This window comes from Littorina saxatilis, linkage group LG10, assembly GCF_037325665.1.
Source record: "Littorina saxatilis isolate snail1 linkage group LG10, US_GU_Lsax_2.0, whole genome shotgun sequence".
In the NCBI taxonomy this organism is placed as follows: Eukaryota; Metazoa; Mollusca; class Gastropoda; order Littorinimorpha; family Littorinidae; genus Littorina; species Littorina saxatilis.
The window spans coordinates 10,162,081-10,184,580 of record NC_090254.1 but is presented as its reverse complement, the minus strand read 5'-3'; the positions used below and the strand labels follow the sequence as shown (position 1 = coordinate 10,184,580).

General features: G+C 41.9%; 1 protein-coding gene and 2 long non-coding RNA genes across 3 annotated transcripts in view; 1 reads left to right on the top strand and 2 right to left on the bottom strand.

The window, feature by feature from the left end:
* Positions 1-635, bottom strand: part of LOC138979187 (uncharacterized) — a 4,984-nt gene extending 4,349 nt beyond the window's left edge. The window contains exon 1 of the long non-coding RNA XR_011459922.1: positions 509-635. This is a non-coding gene — a long non-coding RNA (uncharacterized lncRNA). The remainder of the gene's footprint in view (positions 1-508) is intronic.
* A 9,650-nt stretch (positions 636-10,285) lies between these two features.
* Positions 10,286-12,283, top strand: LOC138978140 (uncharacterized). The gene is made up of 3 exons (XR_011459588.1): positions 10,286-10,525; positions 11,215-11,362; positions 12,100-12,283. It is a non-coding gene; the product is annotated as an uncharacterized lncRNA (long non-coding RNA).
* A 287-nt stretch (positions 12,284-12,570) lies between these two features.
* The window catches only part of LOC138978139 (pantetheinase-like), a 12,851-nt gene continuing 2,921 nt past the window's right edge, over positions 12,571-22,500 (bottom strand). The window contains exons 3-5 of the mRNA XM_070350789.1: positions 22,364-22,500; positions 21,026-21,220; positions 12,571-14,829 (exon numbers count right to left, since the gene is read on the bottom strand). The exon at positions 22,364-22,500 is cut by the window's right edge and continues 3 nt beyond it. Of these exons, the coding sequence (XP_070206890.1) occupies positions 13,626-14,829; positions 21,026-21,220; positions 22,364-22,500 (1,536 nt within the window). The 3' untranslated portion in view covers positions 12,571-13,625. The remainder of the gene's footprint in view (positions 14,830-21,025; positions 21,221-22,363) is intronic.

The window sequence follows — 22,500 nt, the reverse complement described above, 5'->3', positions numbered from 1 at the left end:
AACAAAACAACTGTGGCTGTAGCAGCCGCATGCGCAACAACGGTCATAACAACATAACTTGCACTAAGAGGGAAAACAAAGAGAAGACGACATCAACAATAACGACATCAACAATCACGACATCAACACTAACGACATCAACAATAACGACATCAACACTAACGACATCTACACTAACGACATCAACGCTAAAGACATCAACAATAACGACATCAACAATAACGACATCAACACTAACAACATGAACAATAACGACATCAACACTCACGACATCAACAATAACAACATCAACTATAACGACATCAACATTAACGACATCAACCATAACGACATCAACACTAACAACATAAACAATAACGACATCAACATTAACGACATCAACCATAACGACATCAACACTAACAACATAAACAATAACGACATCAACACTAACGACATCAACAATAACGACAAATGCAGGGTCTGTAGCAGCAAAATGGCAAACTACAGAGCTAGAAATGAGAATTACCGTTGCTTTGATGAACAACCAACAGACACATCATCACAGTCAGGGCTGCATATGAAAGCGACATTTTCATTTTGGGGCTATTTTCTGTGTTCGCGTGTCGATTTGACGAATCTCAGTGTTGGATGGATTCTTCGCGAAAAGTGCAAGTCTAATATACTAAGAAAAATTGTATGTCATTGTATACGCAATAGGTGTACACAATAGCGACCTGCTTTGACCTGAATATTCCAAGGTGAGGAATTATTGTAAAGAAAAAAGTGCTTCTATAATTCTGCCTAAAGTTGCTGTTACCCAGCTGGCGGAAAATGTGTGGATCTTCTCGTTTGAGCTCAATGCCTGCCTGCCTGCCTGCCTCTCTGTCTGTCTGTCTGTCAGTCTGTGTGTCTGTCAGTCTGTGTGTCTGTCAGTCTTTCAGTCAGTCAGTCAGTCAGTCAGTATGTCTGTCTGTCTGTCTGTCTGTCCGTCTGTTTGTTGCTTGTTTGTGGTTTGTTTGTTTTTTGCGTGTATGTCTGTCTGTATGTTTGTTTGTATGTGTGGATATGTGCGTACATGTGTGCATATGTGTGTGCCTTTGAGCTTGCATGGCTGAATGGCTGATTTGCCTGTGCACATGGGTCAACACTTGTTCGTCCGTGTGAACTGCTCGTCTTCCTTGCCCGACATGCGTTGCCACTGTTCATTCACAAGGTCAACAAGCTAAAGATTAAAGGGATAATATCTAAGAAGAAAACTGTCTCAAATCGCCCCAAGAGTTTTACAGTTCAGGTTGGGGGTTGTAGTTATGTGACCACACCAGGAATACCTTAAAATAAACGTTTGAGCGCTGAGTTACTCAAATTGAAATCGGCTGTGCTTTGAGTGGGCATCCCAGACTGTAATTCTCACAGTGTGACGTTCTTTCCGCGAGTCATACTTTTCGTCCTGCCTTTCGACCCTAATAGGTATTTCATGCGCTATTCGAAGAGATACAGACTTGAAATTGAGCCGAGAGCCATAGAGTTCGTTTTGGTAGTTGAATAGATGACAACACACACGAGGAAGGTCTAAACATTAGTGTTTGAGCGTTCTATTTTTCAAATCTGAATGCTGTGTTTGGTAGTCGTTGCAGACCGTGATATTCTTCAACGGGCATTGTGTTGGTTTCTGTTATGCGAAGCGTTTTTCCCCTTATGGCACGGAATTTACATGCGTAAGCTGGACTGTATGTTTGACTTCCTTAATCCAACGGTCTTACTCTGCTTTGACGAATGGGTATCTATGAAAATTATAAAATTATGACGAGCTTACCTTAGGCCTAAACAAAAAATAGGTGTGGTTACGGTAACCCGACCTACCCTATTTTGGGGGGCCGACCCTATAACTTTTTATTACATTTGTCAAAAAAATACAAAAAAACCCAAGTAAACGAGTGCAGAAAACGCAATGAAAGCGAAAGCGCCCGAGTCGCACACTTATTTCCCTGTCAAGTAGGTTTAATTTGTACACATTAGAAAAAAAAGTAACAAGAAGAGCAAACGCTCGATCGAGTCACTTTCGCAGTTCTGAATATTATATGAGGCATCAGATGGACAGGAAGAAATTGCTATTCACAACACAATGAGTCACGTTCACATAAAATTTGAGCCCGGTCACTTTTATAGTTTCCGAGAAAAGCCCAACGTTAAGTTGTGTGTTGCCGAACAGAAAAGGCTAGTTATCTCCCTTGTTTTTCTGATAACGTTCGTAAAAGGCTACAGATGTAAATACTTTGATGTAAAGAATAATCCTACAAAGTTTCAATCACATCCGATGAACTTTGTCAAAGATATAAAATGTCTAATTTTTCCTTTGACGCTGACCTGTGACCTTGAAAAAGGTCAAAGGTCAACGAAACCATCGTTAAAGTGTAGAGGTCATTGGAGGTCACGACTAAACAAAATATGAGCCCGATCGCTTTGATAGTTTCCGAGAAAAGTCCAACGTTAAGGTGGTGTCTACGGACGGCCGGCCGGACGGCCGGCCGGACGGCCGGCCGGACGGACGGCCGGCCGGACAGACTAACACTGACCGATTACATAGAGTCACTTTTTCTCAAGTGACTCAAAAACAAAAAAAAAGTGATTGCCTACCTTCCTACCCTATTTTTTTTGGCTATGTTACCGTAACCACACCTATTATTTTTTTTGGCCTTAGTAAGTGATGTCTAATTGTAGTTTTATCGACCACAATATAGATAGGAAAGGGATTACGTAGGATTACGTGGGAAAACTAAATAAATAATGATGACTGCCAGAAGTCCTGACTCCTGACAGGAGAGCTAGGCGAAGCAAACCGCTACTGATTAAAATTCATTTCATTATTTGGCATAGTTTCGGAGCAGTTTTGAGCACATCATTGCAGGTGTTTCTAAATTACGGTACAGCGATTGTCCCTTGAACTTTTTAATGTCCAAATCGTCAGAAAACTTTCCAAAATGGTGCCTTCGGTATGCTATCTTTAACTCAATTACAGAGCTTCCGTACTTTTCCGTCGATAATTTGTAAGGTGTGGGTATACAGGATTGTATACAACTCCTGTAATGAAACCGAGGAGTGGATTAAATCTAGTTGATTATTTTTAAACAAGTGAGAAATTAGAACGAACTACTTTACACCCAAAAATCACACGTGGATTATTCGAAGTTTGAATAAAGAGGGCTAATAAATAATCAATACTAGAATTTATTTTTAGAACATGACATCATTTGAAACCCAGACGATTGGACCCTGTTGCGGAAGAATACAACGTTTACTCAAAACTGTAACAACAATGGCTGACGTGTATAAAGTACACGCATACCTCGCCAGGTTTGTTTCTGTGACTAGTCGACAGACGATGCCATTTGCTTTGTGTGTGTTTTTGTTGTTGTTTACTGTACATGACATACATTACGTGTAAAATCCAGTTCTTTAACAGGCAACAAACCTTGCTAATTTCCAGAAGCTGCAATCTGAAGCGACCTATCTCTGATTCTAGCAGACGATCTCTCCAATGTTTAACACAAAATCAGCAAACTCTCCTGTCACATAGATATGGCAATCCGAATGGTGCAAAAGTCCCTTTTAGCTCTTGATGTCTAAATAACACATTATTTAGCTAAATAACGCGTTATTTAGCTAAACAATGCTTTATTTAGCTATATCATGCATTATTTAGCTAAATAATGCATTGTTTAAATTAAACAATGCATTATTTACAGATACAGAAAAAAGAGAGCCCAGAGCACTAAATAATGCATTGTTTAGCATAAATAAGAGATTGTGTTTGTAAATAACTCATTATTTATAAATAATTACGCGTTTTCTCTAAACAATATATTATATGTAAATAAAGTGTTATTTAAATAAATAAAATATTATTTAGATAAATAAAATATTATTTATCTAAATAAAATATTATTTAGATAAATAAAATATTATATGTAAATAAAATATTATTTATCTAAATAAAATATTATTTATCTAAATAAAATATTATTTAGATAAATAATTTATTATTTTGATAAATAATTTATTATTTAGATAAATAATTTATTATTTAGATAAATAATTTATTATTTAGATAAATAATTTATTATTTACTGTTTTTGCCTTGAAATAGTATTATTACACTAAATAATGCTTTATATAGCTATATAATAGGTTTCCGCTATTTAATTCATGATTTGGTAAATAATACATTATATACCGTAAATAAAATATTATATACCGTAAACAATTCATTGTTTAGCGCATCGCGAAGCCGTTTTTTCTCTTGTTGTTTTTTTCCACGTGTTTCCGTGGATCCACGAGAGCTCTGTTGATTCTCAAACTGACCAATCAGACAACTAGCATCTGTACACTAATTAAAGTCCCATTGTTGAGTGTGACGAAAACTCGTGGTGACGATTTTAAAACATGTTGGGTCACGCATGGTCCAATCTTACATGGTCCAATCTTACATGGTCCAACCTTACATGGTCCAACCTTACATGGTCCAACCTTACATGGTCCAATCTTACATGGTCCAACCTTACATGGTCCAACCTTACATGGTCCAATCTTACATGGTCCAATCTTACATGGTCCAACCTTACATGGTTCAACCTTACATGGTCCAATCTTACATGGTCCAATCTTGCATGGTCCAATCTTACATGGTCCAATCTTACATGGTCCAACCTTACATGGTCCAACCTTACATTGTCCAACCTTACATGGTCCAATCTTACATGGTCCAACCTTACATGGTCCAACCTTGCATGGTCCAATCTTGCATGGTCCAACCTTACATGGTCCAACCTTACATGGTCCAACCTTACATGGTCCAATCTTACATGGTCCAACCTTACATGGTTCAACCTTACATGGTCCAATCTTACATGGTCCAATCTTGCATGGTCCAATCTTACATGGTCCAACCTTGCATGGTCCAACCTTGCATGGTCCAATCTTACATGGTCCAACCTTACATGGTCCAACCTTACATGGTCCAACCTTACATGGTCCAATCTTACATGGTCCAACCTTACATGGTCCAACCTTACATGGTCCAATCTTACATGGTCCAATCTTGCATGGACCAATCTTGCATGGTCCAACCTTGCATGGTCCAATCTTACATGGTCCAACCTTACATGGTCCAACCTTACATGGTCCAACCTTGCATGGTCCAATCTTGCATGGTCCAATCTTACATGGTCCAACCTTGCATGGTCCAACCTTGCATGGTCCAATCTTACATGGTCCAACCTTACATGGTCCAACCTTACATGGTCCAACCTTACATGGTCCAATCTTACATGGTCCAACCTTACATGGTCCAACCTTGCATGGTCCAATCTTACATGGTCCAACCTTACATGGTCCAACCTTACATGGTCCAACCTTACATGGTCCAATCTTACATGGTCCAACCTTACATGGTCCAATCTTACATGGTCCAATCTTGCATGGTCCAATCTTACATGGTCCAACCTTGCATGGTCCAACCTTGCATGGTCCAATCTTACATGGTCCAATCTTACATGGTCCAACCTTACATGGTCCAACCTTACATGGTCCAACCTTACATGGTCCAATCTTACATGGTCCAACCTTACATGGTCCAACCTTGCATGGTCCAATCTTACATGGTCCAATCTTACATGGTCCAACCTTACATGGTCCAACCTTACATGGTCCAACCTTACATGGTCCAATCTTACATGGTCCAACCTTACATGGTCCAACCTTACATGGTCCAATCTTACATGGTCCAATCTTGCATGGTCCAATCTTGCATGGTCCAATCTTACATGGTCCAACCTTGCATGGTCCAACCTTACATGGTCCAACCTTACATGGTCCAACCTTACATGGTCCAACCTTACATGGTCCAACCTTACATGGTCCAATCTTACATGGTCCAACCTTACATGGTTCAACCTTACATGGTCCAATCTTACATGGTCCAATCTTGCATGGTCCAATCTTACATGGTCCAACCTTGCATGGTCCAACCTTGCATGGTCCAATCTTACATGGTCCAACCTTACATGGTCCAACCTTACATGGTCCAACCTTACATGGTCCAACCTTACATGGTCCAACCTTACATGGTCCAATCTTACATGGTCCAATCTTGCATGGTCCAATCTTGCATGGTCCAACCTTGCATGGTCCAATCTTACATGGTCCAACCTTACATGGTCCAACCTTACATGGTCCAATCTTACATGGTCCAACCTTACATGGTCCAACCTTGCATGGTCCAATCTTACATGGTCCAATAATATATATGGACCATGTAAGATTGGACCATGTAAGGTTGGACCATGTAAGATTGGACCATGTAAGGTTGGACCATGCAAGATTGGACCATGTAAGGTTGGACCATGTAAGATTGGACCATGCAAGGTTGGACCATGTAAGGTTGGACCATGTAAGATTGGACCATGCAAGGTTGGACCATGCAAGGTTGGACCATGTAAGATTGGACCATGCAAGATTGGACCATGTAAGATTGGACCATGTAAGGTTGAACCATGTAAGGTTGGACCATGTAAGGTTGGACCATGTAAGATTGGACCATGTAAGGTTGGACCATGTAAGGTTGGACCATGTAAGATTGGACCATGTAAGGTTGGACCATGTAAGGTTGGACCATGTAAGGTTGGACCATGCAAAGTTGGACCATGTAAGATTGGACCATGTAAGGTTGGACCATGTAAGGTTGGACCATGCAAGGTTGGACCATGTAAGATTGGACCATGCAAGATTGGACCATGCAAGATTGGACCATGTAAGATTGGACCATGTAAGGTTGGACCATGTAAGGTTGGACCATGTAAGATTGGACCATGTAAGGTTGGACCATGTAAGGTTGGACCATGTAAGGTTGGACCATGTAAGATTGGACCATGTAAGATTGGACCATGCAAGGTTGGACCATGTAAGGTTGGACCATGTAAGATTGGACCATGTAAGGTTGGACCTTGTAAGGTTGGACCATGTAAGGTTGGACCATGTAAGATTGGACCATGTAAGATTGGACCATGTAAGGTTGGACCATGCAAGGTTGGACCATGTAAGATTGGACCATGCAAGATTGGACCATGTAAGATTGGACCATGTAAGGTTGGACCATGTAAGATTGGACCATGCAAGATTGGACCATGTAAGGTTGGACCATGTAAGGTTGGACCATGTAAGGTTGGACCATGTAAGGTTGGACCATGTAAGATTGGACCATGTAAGATTGGACCATGCAAGGTTGGACCATGCAAGGTTGGACCATGTAAGGTTGGACCATGTAAGATTGGACCATGCAAGGTTGGACCATGCAAGGTTGGACCATGCAAGATTGGACCATGCAAGATTGGACCATGTAAGATTGGACCATGTAAGGTTGAACCATGTAAGATTGGACCATGTAAGATTGGACCATGTAAGGTTGGACCATATAAGGTTGGACCATGTAAGGTTGGACCATGTAAGGTTGGACCATGCAAGGTTGGACCATGCAAGATTGGACCATGTAAGGTTGGACCATGTAAGATTGGACCATGTAAGGTTGGACCATGTAAGGTTGGACCATGTAAGGTTGGACCATGTAAGGTTGGACCATGTAAGGTTGGACCATGTAAGATTGGACCATGCAAGGTTGGACCATGCAAGGTTGGACCATGTAAGATTGGACCATGCAAGATTGGACCATGTAAGATTGGACCATGTAAGGTTGGACCATGTAAGGTTGGACCATGTAAGGTTGGACCATGTAAGGTTGGACCATGTAAGATTGGACCATGTAAGATTGGACCATGCAAGGTTGGACCATGCAAGGTTGGACCATGTAAGATTGGACCATGCAAGATTGGACCATGTAAGATTGGACCATGTAAGGTTGAACCATGTAAGGTTGGACCATGTAAGATGGGACCATGTAAGATTGGACCATGTAAGGTTGGACCATGTAAGGTTGGACCATGTAAGATTGGACCATGTAAGATTGGACCATGCGTGACCCAACATGTTTTAAAATCGTCACCACGAGTTTTCGTCACACTCAACAATGGGACTTTAATTAGTGTACAGATGCTAGTTGTCTGATTGGTCAGTTTGAGAATCAACAGAGCTCTCGTGGATCCACGGAAACACGTGGAAAAAAACAACAAGAGAAAAAACGGCTTCGCGATGCGCTAAACAATGAATTGTTTACGGTATATAATATTTTATTTACGGTATATAATGTATTATTTACCAAATCATGAATTATATAGCGGAAACCTATTATATAGCTATATAAAGCATTATTTAGTGTAATAATACTATTTCAAGGCAAAAACAGTAAATAATAAATTATTTATCTAAATAATAAATTATTTATCTAAATAATAAATTATTTATCTAAATAATAAATTATTTATCTAAATAATAAATTATTTATCTAAATAATAAATTATTTATCTAAATAATATTTTATTTAGATAAATAATATTTTATTTAGATAAATAATATTTTATTTACATATAATATTTTATTTATCTAAATAATATTTTATTTATCTAAATAATATTTTATTTATCTAAATAATATTTTATTTATTTAAATAACACTTTATTTACATATAATATATTGTTTAGAGAAAACGCGTAATTATTTATAAATAATGAGTTATTTACAAACACAATCTCTTATTTATGCTAAACAATGCATTATTTAGTGCTCTGGGCTCTCTTTTTTCTGTATCTGTAAATAATGCATTGTTTAATTTAAACAATGCATTATTTAGCTAAATAATGCATGATATAGCTAAATAAAGCATTGTTTAGCTAAATAACGCGTTATTTAGCTAAATAATGTGTTATTTAGACATCAAGAGCTAAAAGGGACTTTTGCACCATTCGGATTGCCATACATAGAACGTCCATTAAATAGTGCAATGTTGAAATGAAGTTACTGGTCTGAAACATTTAGTCGTTTCTTCGGAGACAATCCTTGTTCTCTTATCATCTACAGATTTACCGCAGTCTTCACCACGCGAATTCCCACAGAAGTCAGACTTTCGAACATACAATCTACGTAGGCAAGCATGATACGTCATGACGTCATATGATTCCTAGCATATTGACGTAATGCTAAACATCCGGTTATCCCGAGTTTTCTCCGTAATACATTAGGTTATTTCCGTGGCTTCATGCGGAATGGGAACCGTCGTCTGCAATCAACGGCATGGACCATTCTGGTCCTTGTTGCTGACAAAAACATGATTTTAACACAGAATGTAATGTTAGAATAGCTATATAAACGCTATTGTGTTTTCATCGTAGAGGGTCCGATATTTAGACGAGACAAGTATAATGCCGACGAGTCGATGACTAAGAATAAAGTAAAAGAATAGGGACGATTTGAATGACGCGCATTTGACACTCTGAGTGATTAGGCTGAAATGAAATTGCCTACAAAATGTCGTCTGCATGACTGCATGTTCGACCCGTGTTGTTCGTTGTGTAAATAACTTAAACAATGACGACAACTCGTTGATCACTGGAAAATAAACCCTCGTGGGTATTTGCAGCCGCTTGGTAATTCACTCGTGTGCCGCTTGGTAATTCACTCGTGTGCTCTGCACACTCGTGAGTTACCAAGCGGCTGCAAATACCCACTCGTGGTTTATTTTCCAGTAATCAACTCGTGGCCATAGTTTAAGCTCTATGTAATTTTAGTTGCGGTCAGCTTTTTTTGCGTAATTGGTGATAGTTTACATGTGTAAAATACTAAGACAATTGTGTGTCATAACTATACTATCACTAATGACGCAAATAACGAAGATCAAAACTACTAAACTTTTAAGCTGCTGAGACCTTATATATAACATTTGTAATTTGACTCAAAGTTTGAAACTAAGCAAACATAACTATTATTCTTTTAGTATAGATTTCACAGGCGCTTGCAGACAACACGAATACAGTTTGAATGCAAAGCACTGCAGAAAATGCATTATCGTACATGTTTACAAACAAGGTTGAATATGTGAAATGTAATGAGTCACCCTAATACAGCACCACAAGAAATACTTTTTTTTAACAATAGGAATAGAAAAATAACAGAAACGTGCCCCAACAATACCCTAAAACCAGTTTAAATGAGTGAAAAGTTTCTTTCGGTTTCCCGTTTTACCGGTTCCGTCATTGTTCTTTTTGGGTCAAGTGGTATTGGCATGAAATGAAGCCCACTTTTCTTATCTCCTTAATTCCTTGTCCTCTTTTTTGACAATACAATCTTGTCTTTGCTTGTGGACACTACTTAGGGTTTCTCTGCATAAACAACAAAAATAAAACAAAAGAAGGGGTGAACGTGCTCAATCGATGCTTTGCTGTTCTGCAATTTCTGTCTCTTTCTCACGTACGACTCTTTTGCCTTTGTTGCGGCTAACATTCTGAGCTGATTGTGGACAGGAGAAGAAAGATTGATACATACATCATGAAATTCAACACCACTGTCGTTTTTCTTATCCTTGCTACAGTCCTTGGCACCAATGGTGAGTATGGCATGAAACCACTTTGGGCGTTGTGAAGAACACGAACCTGTTTCCACTCTAACAAAATCAATGTTCATACTGTAAATACTAGCAATCAATTACTTTCCCAACTGATTATAATGTGATATTCACTTTTGATGTACGTATACTAGGGTGCTGCTATCCACAGAATTAGAGCACTCTTATTCTTGATTAACGGATCCTTAAGTGTTTGTGCGCTTTTATTTTTGCAAGACGCTGCGGCCCAACAATGCTTAACCCTTACACTGGTGGAATTCTGTAACACATGTTACATAGCCACTGGTGAATTAACAGAGAGAAAAATAAAGAAAAACGGTCATATAGGTTTTCGCATCCATGGGAGGTAATCGGAACCGACCAAACAGACTGAGCCAGTAGCGCGACATATGTCGTGACAACCAGGTGACAGTATACGTAAAGTAGCGCGACATATGTCGTGACAACCAGGTGACAGTATACGTAAAGTAGCGCGACATATGTCGTGACAACCAGCCTAAGGGGATACTTCTTCCCCAGGCACGAAACGATGAGAAGAAAAATCTAAGAGCTTGCCAAACGCCTAAACGACCACCCACCTCCCAACCCCCACCTCCCCCCCACACCCCTTCTCCCAAGATCCATCCACCCACCGTAAAATGTCTACAAAACGCTACACTATTCTTTGACAGGCTTTATGATCACGACGTCGATGATCACCCTGGATGAGTGCACGCCAAAAGGCGGAGAGTGCTATTTCTGGGCTTCGGGTCTGGTGTGTCCTGGTCTCATAGTCCGCGATGTGCCCTGTTCCAGCCTCGCACAGTATTGCTGTGTTCGGTAAGTTCGTGTGCTAGCTTGCTTGCTTAATTGCTAGTTTGCTTGGCTGGTTTTTTTTGGTCAGTGTTACCCTTTGGCCTCGTTTTACAGTCCGCGATGTGCCCTGTTCCAGCCTCGCCCGGTATTGCTGTGTGCGGTAAGCTTGTGTACTTGCTTGCTTACCTGTTTTTGTGCTCAAAGAGTTAGTATTACCCTTTGGCCTCGTCTGATAGTCTGCGACGTGCCCTGTTCCAGTCTCGCCCAGTCAGTATTGCTGAGTGTGGTAAGCTTGTGTGCTTGCCTGCTTGCTTGTTTGTTGTTTTTTTGGTCAAAGTTTGTTTCCCTTTGTCCTCGTCTGATAGTCCGCGATGTGCCCTGTTCCAGTCTCGCCCAGTATTGCTGTGTGCGGTAAGCTTGTGTGCTTGCTTGTTTGCTTGCCTGTTGTTGTTCTTTGTCAGAGTGTTATCCTTGGGCCTCAGGGCAGTGGTGCACGAGGCGAAACTGGTTGCCACCCAAATGGATGTACTTACGCAGCCGCAGTGTATGATCGATTAAAATTGAGATGTGCGGCTTGCGCGCGTGTGTGTGTGTGTGTGTGGTTTTGTGTGTGTGTGTGTGTGTGTGTTTTCTCTCTCTCTCTCTCGCTCTCTCTCTCTCCCTCCCCTCTCTCTCTCTCTCTCTCTCTCTCTCTCTCTCTCTTTCTCTCTCTCTCTGCATGAAAAGGGAATGTTGCTTAATGAATCCTACTTGTGTTGCAGAGATCGTTCGAGAAATAGACAACACATCGAGTGAACTCGGGGGAAAAAAGGAAAAAACTTAACACAGTTACCGCACGCGTAAAACAACAGAAACAAAGCACCAGTTGCTGAGTCTGAAGTAACTAAACAATATTCCTGGTAACAAGACTGCAATGTTTTATTCACACAATAAAGTAACAACAGAGAGACTTCCAAATCGAGTAACTGCTCTCTCTCTCTCTCCCTCTCTCTCCCTCTTTCTCCCTCCCTCCTCTCTCTCTCTCTCTCTCTCTCTCTCTCTCTCTCTCCCTCTCTCTCCCTCTTTCTCCCTCCCTCCTCTCTCTCTCTCTCTCTCAAACACACACACAAACACACATACACACGCACGCACACACAAACACACATACAAACACACATACATACAAACACACACACACACACACTCACAGATTTCCCCCACGATTACCATACCATACAATCCACACGCTGACATAAATAAAATCTGTTTAACAGGTACAACTAAGCCTCTAGGACATTACGATCGTACTATACAACACACACGTTAGTTCATTATGCTAAAGCGTCAAACAATTTCAATTCCTTTCCCTGCAAACCATCACCAAACTAAAATCAAAAGCTTAGTTGTTCTCCGTTTGGAGTGTTAAGGTTTTGCTTATTTCATTTAAACAAAATGAAACTGGTGTTAGTTACGAGAGTAATTCAGCACACAAAAAGTCATACTCTTGGCGGAAGCACTCTCACGGTGTGTGCGTGATTTAGCTATGAATGGTGTTAGCTTCAAAGTCATATGGGCCAAAATTCGAATTAAAACCTTGGAAACTTAGCAGGCTTTGGAGAGGGCCCCAAAGGGTTTAAAATCGTGATCGTGATTGGCGTTTTTTGACCTTTCTGTGACCGTGATTGCCGAAATTTCCATTTCTGTGATCGTGATGGGACTTTGCCCGCGATCCGTGATGACAAAAAAATCAAGTCTCGTGATCGTGATCATTTGTTTTCGTGATCGTGATGGGCATTATTGCAAAGCATTTTATTTTCAACGTACATTTTTCACAGCTGTATCATTCTATGATCCTCTATTCGTCAAGGTGTTTGTGATCGTGAAAACAAAAATCAAGGTAACTGTGATCGTGAAAGCTAAAATGTCCCTTCCCGTGATCGTGATGATACCCCCCCTTTGGGGCCCTCTTTGGAATGTGGGCTTTTGTCAAAGTGGAAGGATGCGCTTGACTCTAAACAGATGTATGGGTGACGGTTTAAAGTCTTTAAAGTCAGATCAGTCTTGTTAAACCGTCTCTCCAAAGCATTGGCCTGGTGAACACATTGACGAATACACTACATCCTCTTTCAGCACAAGCTTATCATCTTCCATGTGTTTGATTATGAACTTTTGTTTTTAGCTGATGGGTATGTCTCGTGGTGTCTCCTTGTATTTTGAGTCTGAATTTGTCGCTGGTTGAAAATATGTCAGTCTGTCACCAGTCTGCTTGACATTGTTTCTCAGTCCCAAACTTTTCTGGAAGTCCGACTCAGAAAGCTACGATAGTGATCAGCAGCATCACAGTCACGCACACAACCGCAAGGCGCCACTTGGGAGAAGCCGTGACAGTCGAGGATGCATCATATCCTACCGTACCATCGTCACTTGGTGATTGAGAAGCCCCAATTCCGTCTCTTGAATAATCACGACCAAACAAAGACGCAGCCAGCAAAGGATACGCGAAACCTTCCTCACTTCGAATCTCCCCACCAGAGAAACTCCACTCATCTGCTTGCGCCAGCCGAAGATGGTTGCTCTCTGTCGTAAGCAAAACTTCAGGAAACACGTGACCCGTTTCAAATTCTCCGCGCATGTGCAAGAAATGAAACGAGGTCGACGATTGGTCTGTGGGCGAACCGCAGCTGTGCCGCGATTGGTTGGCGCAACGCACAAGCGCGCAGATCTGCAAGTAATAACTTCCTTCGTGAGTGTGAAGACCGTCGAAAGCTCCGAACGCGAAGAGGTCTGGAGACTGTGTGTCCTGGTGCATGGAGTAGGTGAGGTGACAGCAGATCTTGTTGCTGCATGTTCGCAAAGTGGCGTACGGTTTATCCAGCTGCACAAAGTTAAAGAGATCGTTGAAAAGCTCTGAGACAAAAGCGATCTCGTAGTCTTGTGTTGTGTCCGCTTCAGCGACAGCTTCGGTACTTGCGTTTTCAGTGCTAGAGATCACGTTTCGATGTTCATCTCCAGAGTGTCCTGGGCCAGAATCGTGGATAGAGGAGGTTCTTGCGGATCGAGCAGGCGTTTCAGTCGATGTAGGAACCGGTTTCGCACTCTCTCTTCTCGGTTTGACCAGTGTGTCAATTTCCGTCAAGATTAGTCTCGGTTGGCTCGTCACGGTAGCGTTGTGAACAAACGCAGCCATGCCTTTCGGAGTGTAGACCCCGCTGCCTTGAAAACGATGGGCAGGGAGATGGATGTTCGCCGCCAAGAAGTTCACCCCCATACCTCGAGCGAAAGCCGAGTGAAATTCCACGGAGGCGAGTAAAGGGAGAGCATCCATCCAAGCCGTGGGGAAAGCGATGTTGGCGATTCCCTCCCTTTCAATGACGGTGACTGCGGGTTCGTAAAAGAGAATGTCAAAACAGGTAAACATCGCCCAGCGGCCGAAAGGGGTATCGAACGTCGCAAATTCTGCCTTTTCTGGGGTGTCGAACTGCTGTTCAAAAAATAGGTGCTGCTTGTGATACCTGGAACAAAAGAAAGAAAATGTAGGTGAAAAAACAAGTTGCTAAATTGCGACCCTCCACCACGAAATGAGTCGCATGTCACCTCGCGCGGTTCTGCGCTAGGCTTAAGGCCATGTGAGGGCCAAATCGCTATTTTCCATATATGATGATCAGCACTGTTTGTGTCGCTTTTGTTATAATACTGATGGTCTCTGAATTAAAAAATGTTAATGTGTTTGTTTATTGTGTATGTCGTTGCTATAGAAACAGGAAAGTAAACAGCAGCCATATTGGATTTTAGGAACCGTTTTTTCCATATCCAAATGCTCGATTTCTGTCCAATATTTTGCATAAATATAGATTTAGATCATATCTACAGATTTACCATTTATTTTTTCTGTGAGTATTAGAGTTATTTAAAAAATATTTTTTTTATCATAATGTTGAAATTTTGCGTAAAATTTAATATTAAAAAAATCGTAAAGCCAACATTTCTTTTCCGATTCATTATTCAAATGGTAACTCTGTAGATAGTATGTAAAAGTACAAGTATGCAGAATTTCACAGAAATCTAACCAGTAGATTTGAAATCATGTTGTTCCCAAATGTCAAAACATGCAAACTGAGGAAAAGGCAAAAACGCACACAATTTGTTTTGAAACCATTGACAGTTGTAATTAAACCCAAAATACATACATGTATCACCAAATTCCACACTGAGGAATGTTTTTCACACCTTAGAGACACCGTTTAAAAGTTAGGGAAGACATAAAACATAAGTTATTTCAAACATGTGCAGTACACCTGGAAAATTGTTTGTTCCGATCGAGTTACAAACAATGCATACACACACTCCCAATCACAGCATGCACACCAAAAAAAGCTCGCTCACTCGCTCACATTCACACACACACACACACACAAGCTAGCTCCAAATTACGAAACGTACCCAAGTCATCAATTGCACGCGTACAATAACCACAATAAATATGAGAATAATGTTAACCACAATAACAATGACAAGTCGCCTAAAGCGATATAAAAACATTTAGTCAATCGGTATGAAACTTAAATATCAACACCACAAACCAGTCATCACCAAGACTACGAGATACATTTAGATAGTCTCGGCTAACAATACCGAGACGGATCACGCTCGTCTCCGCAAAGCATGAGACCATATATGTAGTACTTACTAAACCTATTTTCTGTAATTATGAGCACATTGTTAGAGTGAACATGACATTTCTATATATTTTTGAATTCAGGAAAAAATGAAGAATGCAATGCAGTCAAGGTTTAATTTGTTACTAAAAATTAGATTTTAATGACAACTTTAACAAGCAAACTCATTAATTTATTTTTAAGATTTTGAGCTGAAATGCAATACCATAGTCCGGACTTCGTCGAAGATTGCTTTACCAAAATTGCAATCAATTTGGTTGAAAAATTAGGGTGATACAGCGCTGCCTCAACTGCCTAAAAAATCCGGATATGACGTCATCAAAGACATCTTTCCAAAAAATGGAAAAAAAACATCTGGGGATATCACACTCAGGAACTCTCATGTTAAGTTTTGTCAAGATTGGTCCAGTAGTTTCCTCGGAATCACTTTATACACACACACATACACCATGACCCTCATCTCGATTCCCCGTCTAAGTTAAAACATTTAGTCAAAACTTAGAACATGCCTGCAGCATATGCAGGGCCACCTTCCAGCTGAACAAGTTCTTCCAGTCTCTCTGACTTGGCTGCCCGCACTTTGTCTCTCCTTTTACTTTGCTTGTCTCTCACAGCCTTCAGACTGTTCCGCACCCTCTTGTGCATCCTGGCTGCTCCAAGCCTCTTCATGTGATGTCCAGTCTAGAATCCGAAGAACTGGGCAGAGTCGGCAGCAGCAGCAGGTCCAAAGTTGAACTCTCTAAGAGCTGTACCAAGTCGTTTACTCACATGGTTCGCACACTCTTGTCAATGTGAATATCCTCACCATAGGGCTTGATGTCGTTGAGCTATGTAAAAGTCTTGGAGTCACCGTCCGACAGTAGTGTTGTGTAGCGAAGCTTGTTGGTGTTCACCGATCGACGCCATATGACACGGGCTGCTTCCACCTCCATCATCCCTGATGAGCCTGCAAACAAGAACAAAATAAGAAATGTAATTTGCAAACAGAGTATTTTTTAAGTGTGTGTGTGTGTGTGCGCGCATGTGTTATTCACAGTCATTGTCCAGCTAATACTTCAATTATAATTAATGCGGAAAAAAAATGAAATAAACATGGAATTACTAAATTACTGAATATTAAATTTCTAGCAGCAGGTATAGGTGCACTGAACATTGTTAGATTGTAAACGTTAAGCATAATGCATTAATTGATACCATTTGAACGTTTTTAAATACACTTGTATTGTGCCACACATACATGTACTATTTGCCATCCCCTGACCACTATTCTAGCTCCCTCAGTTCTGGGAAGCCCGTTGATTCTGAAGACTTGTGAATCTCTCTTGATGCTGTAGATACAGCTCTCTCTCTCTCTCTCTCTCTCTCTCTCTCTGTCTGTCTATCTATCTGTGTGTGTTTATTTCTTATTATTTTCATCACACACATGCACTCCCCCATGCCCTGAACTATTCAAGATACAAATTGGATTTTTACGCATGTGTTACAACTTTCATTATTATTATCATAAATTGATGATCTGTCTTTATGACGCTTTTTTTTTTAATCCATCATCCATGCCTTTGGTTTTGGTTTTCAGTTTCACTGGAATGCATGGAAAATAATATCCACTCATCACTATTACATTTACTTGTAATTTGCTATATATTATTTGAGTAAGTTGCTTAAATTTGAAATAAACTCTATTCAAATATGTCTGTGCAAACAGATAATTTACCTTTATAGTTCACCTCACACTTGTCCAAGTGGTCCACGAGCCAGGCCGCATACTCCTCTGGCTTTTCCTGAAACAGCTTCTGCCCCGTAGACTCCACACCTGGCAGTAGGTACACATGACATGGGCATCAACACAGAGTCCAGTAAGTAAGTCCACAACACACCCAACTCCAATGTGCGAAGAGTGTCCACGAGTAAGCCAGGTGCCATCATAGCTCACAATAATGTTCAGGGTGTCGTCGACACCAAGAGTAGTGCCACAGTATCTTGCATGAACTTCTCGAACATATGCAACAGTGTCACTGAACACATGCTTCCGGAATTTCTCCAGTTGTGTGAATAGTTGGCTGGCATGAGTATGACTATGAAAGGTCTTGTGGTGAAGTCCAGCTAAATCCATGTTTTCACAGAAATTTCTGAATGTGGTGGCTCCCAGTCCACAAGCAAGTGAGGAATACACTGCCTGTCTGTTCATGTCGAACACTTTTGTCTTGGCCTTAAATTTTGTCGCAAGATACTGTTCATACACAGGCTCTTCGCACGAAGAACAGTTCACCTGGGCAAATACTGCCAAGCCACTTGTTGGTCTGGAGTCTGTGCAAAGAGACAAGCACTTGTTTTTACACTGTGGACAGCACAGACTTGCAACCATACTGTCTACTTCGGCAAAGTCTACAACACCCCTCTGGGTTTTTACCAGGGTTTCAGTAGCAGCAGATGACTTAGTGTCAACTCCACCGGACACAAACCTCTCATACGATTCTTTTTTGAACTCACTTCTTGTCTTCGTGCCGAGAATGTTTTCAGTCGAAGGAATCGACGCGGACAAAGTAGCACTAGCAGACGACCCCAAAACCGGCACTAATTCTGCCACGTCACCCAGCACAGAAGCTGATTGCGCTGATTTCTTCGCCTTCCATTGATTCTTCACTTGATCTGTCCTCTTTTTCGTAGATTTTGGGGCTCCTCTGGTTGTTGATGGCTTGGTGCGAACCATTTTTGCACAGGAGCGTGTACTTTCACTGCTTGTAAACAAGCGCCATTGTTGTACCACGTGACCCCGGTTGAACGAATCAAGATCACATCATACGTCATACTCTCCGTATAAGGAAGTTGGCGTAGATTGACCTACATTGAAAATGTTCCGTTAGAGCCGAAGTAGTCCGGAAAATAACGAAACAACGGTCACATGCAAACAGGGGAGGCTATGTAGCAAGCAACGTCATGCAGTGTTCGCCCTGTCGTCTGCTCAAATTTGCTGATCAAGGTGTTGAAAATCGGCAATAATAAGGCAAGTTCAAGACTAATGAACGCAATCAGGCGAGGGTTGGTGTATTGAATTTATTTTTATTGCACAAAAAAAACATGTATATGCAACATCAACGGCAGAAATTGAAAGAAAAATGACCACAGTTTTCCAAACAGTCAAAATGTCTAAATGCCCAAATCTGCCCAAAAGCTCAAAAATCACCCCCGCACATCCCCTTAATGAGTCCGCGGAGTGTCTGGTAACAGTGTGAGGGTCACCTTAGTCACAGGCTTATAACTCAAACAGTTTTCGCTCTTTTCTAAAACGGTTTTCACCACTGGATAGAGCATAAAAAACTCTCTAGGAAAATGTAAAAATATGAAAATCATGCAAAGGTGACATGCGACTCATTTCGTGGTGGAGGGTCACAAATGAAGATATAATACGATATATATATATATCTTTACTGTTATCAGAAACTAACTAAAAACACCCTAGTCCCAGCCCCTACGAAGGTGGCGATGGTGGGCAGGGCCGGACTACCGGGGGGGTTATGGGGGTTGCGCAACCCCCCCCCCCCCCCCTAGCCTAAACATGTACCTTACTTATTTAATTTTTATTTATTATTGCTTATTTTATGCCGTTTCATGCAAGGAGCGACCATTTTCCTATCTCAGAATATGACCTACCCGTCAGCTTCAGGGGGCTTCGCCCCCTGACCCCCACAACGAGGGGGTGGGGGGTGGGTTCTAGGGTTTCCGCACCCCCCCCCCCCCCCAGCCAAAAAATAAAAATATTGAATGAGGTATGCATTTCTTTATTTTACATTGAGTTTCAATTTTTGGGGTATTAATCAGTGACAAAATCTGCTGCCTGAAACTGGTAATGATCATCCTCAGAATGCACCAGATTGCACCATTTTGCATCCTCTTTTTCAAAATTTTCCGGGGGGGCATGCCCCCGGACCCCCCCTGGCAAGCTAGGCGCTTCGCGCCGTCGACTCGGCGCTTCGCGCCTTCACACCCATATCTTCACAATATACTTTTGAAAGAAACCAGTCATAAAATAAACTGATCCGCCCCTGCCGCCAGGAGGGACATCCCCCTGGGCCACCACTGGCACCCCCCCCCCCCCCTCCTCTTCGCCTAGTCCGGCCCTGGTGGAGAAGGGGTAAGAAGATTGATGGAGGTATGGGGTGGAAAACTGAGTACTAACCAGCATCTACTGACACGAAGGGAAAGAACTATGATACAGTACTGACTCTTAACAGGGATTGGCTTGGGCGTCAGTCATCGGTCTTTTGCCAGGTTAAATTCGGAAAAGACCGACACACATGGGTCTCAATCCGTCAACTGACCGATAGACATGCAGCAGATTCAGTCAGCTCGTCTTATTTTAGTCTGCTGTCTTGCTGTTTCTTTTTTCCCCTTCCTTACTTAATTGAAATAAATATCAATATGGTTATTGTGTCCTCAAGACCTTTTTCTTGACTGATTGGTTTTCATGGCTGAGTCAGTCAATGGACCTCTAGTGGACAAAACCCAAGCCAATCCCTGTCTTAAAGACAGCATTGCTCTACACCACACAGAAAGCGATGACTACGGGTTCGTAAAAGAGAATGTCGAAACAAGTCAACATTACCCAACGGCCGAAAGGTGTGTCGAACGTCATGAATTCTGCCTTTTCTGGGGTGTCGAACTGCTCTTCAAAAAATATGTACTGCTTGTGTTACAATGATCAAACGCATAGGCTACACTGGGCCACAACCAGAACACGGTTGCGGCAAGTCTCCCATGTTGGCCACAATGAACAGTTCTGTGTGGTGTATTGCAAGCGGAAACAAAATCTCCCATGTTGGCCACAATGAACAGTTCTGTGTGGTGTATTGCAAGCGGAAACAAAATCTCCCATGTTGGCCACAATGAACAGTTCTGTGTGGTGTATTGCAAGCGGAAACAAAATATTGCAAGCGGAAACAAAATCTCCCATGTTGGCCAAATGAACAGTTCTGTGTGGTGTATTGCAAGCGGAAACAAAATCTCCCATGTTGGCCACAATGAACACGCTCACCTGGCCACAAGCTTTCCCTCAGGGTCAAAGGCGACGTCGGTGTTGTACTGAAAGTGCTCCTCAATTCCCTCCATCTGTCGGTTACAGCTGGCCACAACCATAGGATGACACGGTTGGAAGTCGCCCATGTTGGCCACAATGTACAGACTGTTGTTCTTCGCCATGCAGCTCAGCTCATGCTGGACTTCTGTGTCCCTATAACAGATAGACAATAACAAAAGATACAGAACGGCGTCTTTTGTTACATCTAATGCATAGGCTGCACTGGGCCACAACCATAGGATGACACGGTTGGAAGTCGCCCATGTTGGCCACAATGTACAGACTGTTGTTCTTCGCCATGCAGCTCAGCTCATGCTGGACTTCTGTGTCCCTTTAGCAAACAGACATTAAAAAAATATAGAACGGCGTCTGTTGTTGCTTCTAATGCAAAAGCTGCACTGGACAAAAAGCAGAGGATGGAAATCTCCCATGTTGGCCACAATGTACAGGCTGTTGTTTTTTGCCATGCAGCTCAGTTAATGCTGGATTTATGTGTCCCTATAGCAAACAGAGGGGGGCGGGGAGATGCAGAACGACTTCTGTTGTTACCTATAACGCAAAAACTGCACCGGATCACACGCAGAGGATGGAAATCTCCCATGTTGGCCACAATGTACAGACTATTGTTCAGACGTTCGACATTCAGCGCAGCTCATAATGCCGTGTCCCTATATTAAACAGAGGGGGGGGGGGGGGGAGAGACACAGAACAGCTTTTTTTTTTACACCTAACACAAAGGATGCATCGGGCCACATCCACCAGATAACACGTTTGGAAATCTTGCATGTTGACCACTATGTACAAATGGCCACACTGTTGTTCTTCGCCATGCAGCTCAGCTCATGCTGGACTCATGTGTCCCTTTAAAAAAATAGACAATAACAAAAGATACAGAACGGCGTCTTTTGTTACATCTAATGCATAGGCTGCACTGGGCCACAACCATAGGATGACACGGTTGGAAGTCGCCCATGTTGGCCACAATGTACAGACTGTTGTTCTTCGCCATGCAGCTCAGCTCATACAGGACTGCCGTGTCCCTATAGCAAACACAAAATTCCCTAAAACACAGGGGTACAAAATATATTAACGGAAAACGGTCGGGATCATCGCAGGGTACCCAGTCGACGACGGTGGGATCGGGTATCTCCTAAATTCCATAAAACACAGGGGTACGGTACAAACTATACTCACGGAAAACGGTTGGGATCATCGCAGGGTACTCAGTCGACGACGGTGGGATCGGATATAACCTAAAATCCCTAAAACACGTACAGATGTACATAAATTACTCACGGAAAACGGTTGGGATCGTCGCAGGGTATCCAGTCGACGACGGTGGGGTCGGGTATCTTCTCCAGGTAAGGTCCCAAGGATAGCCAGGTGAAGCTGAATCCGTACAGACCGTCTTCCGGGAACACCAGGATATCTGC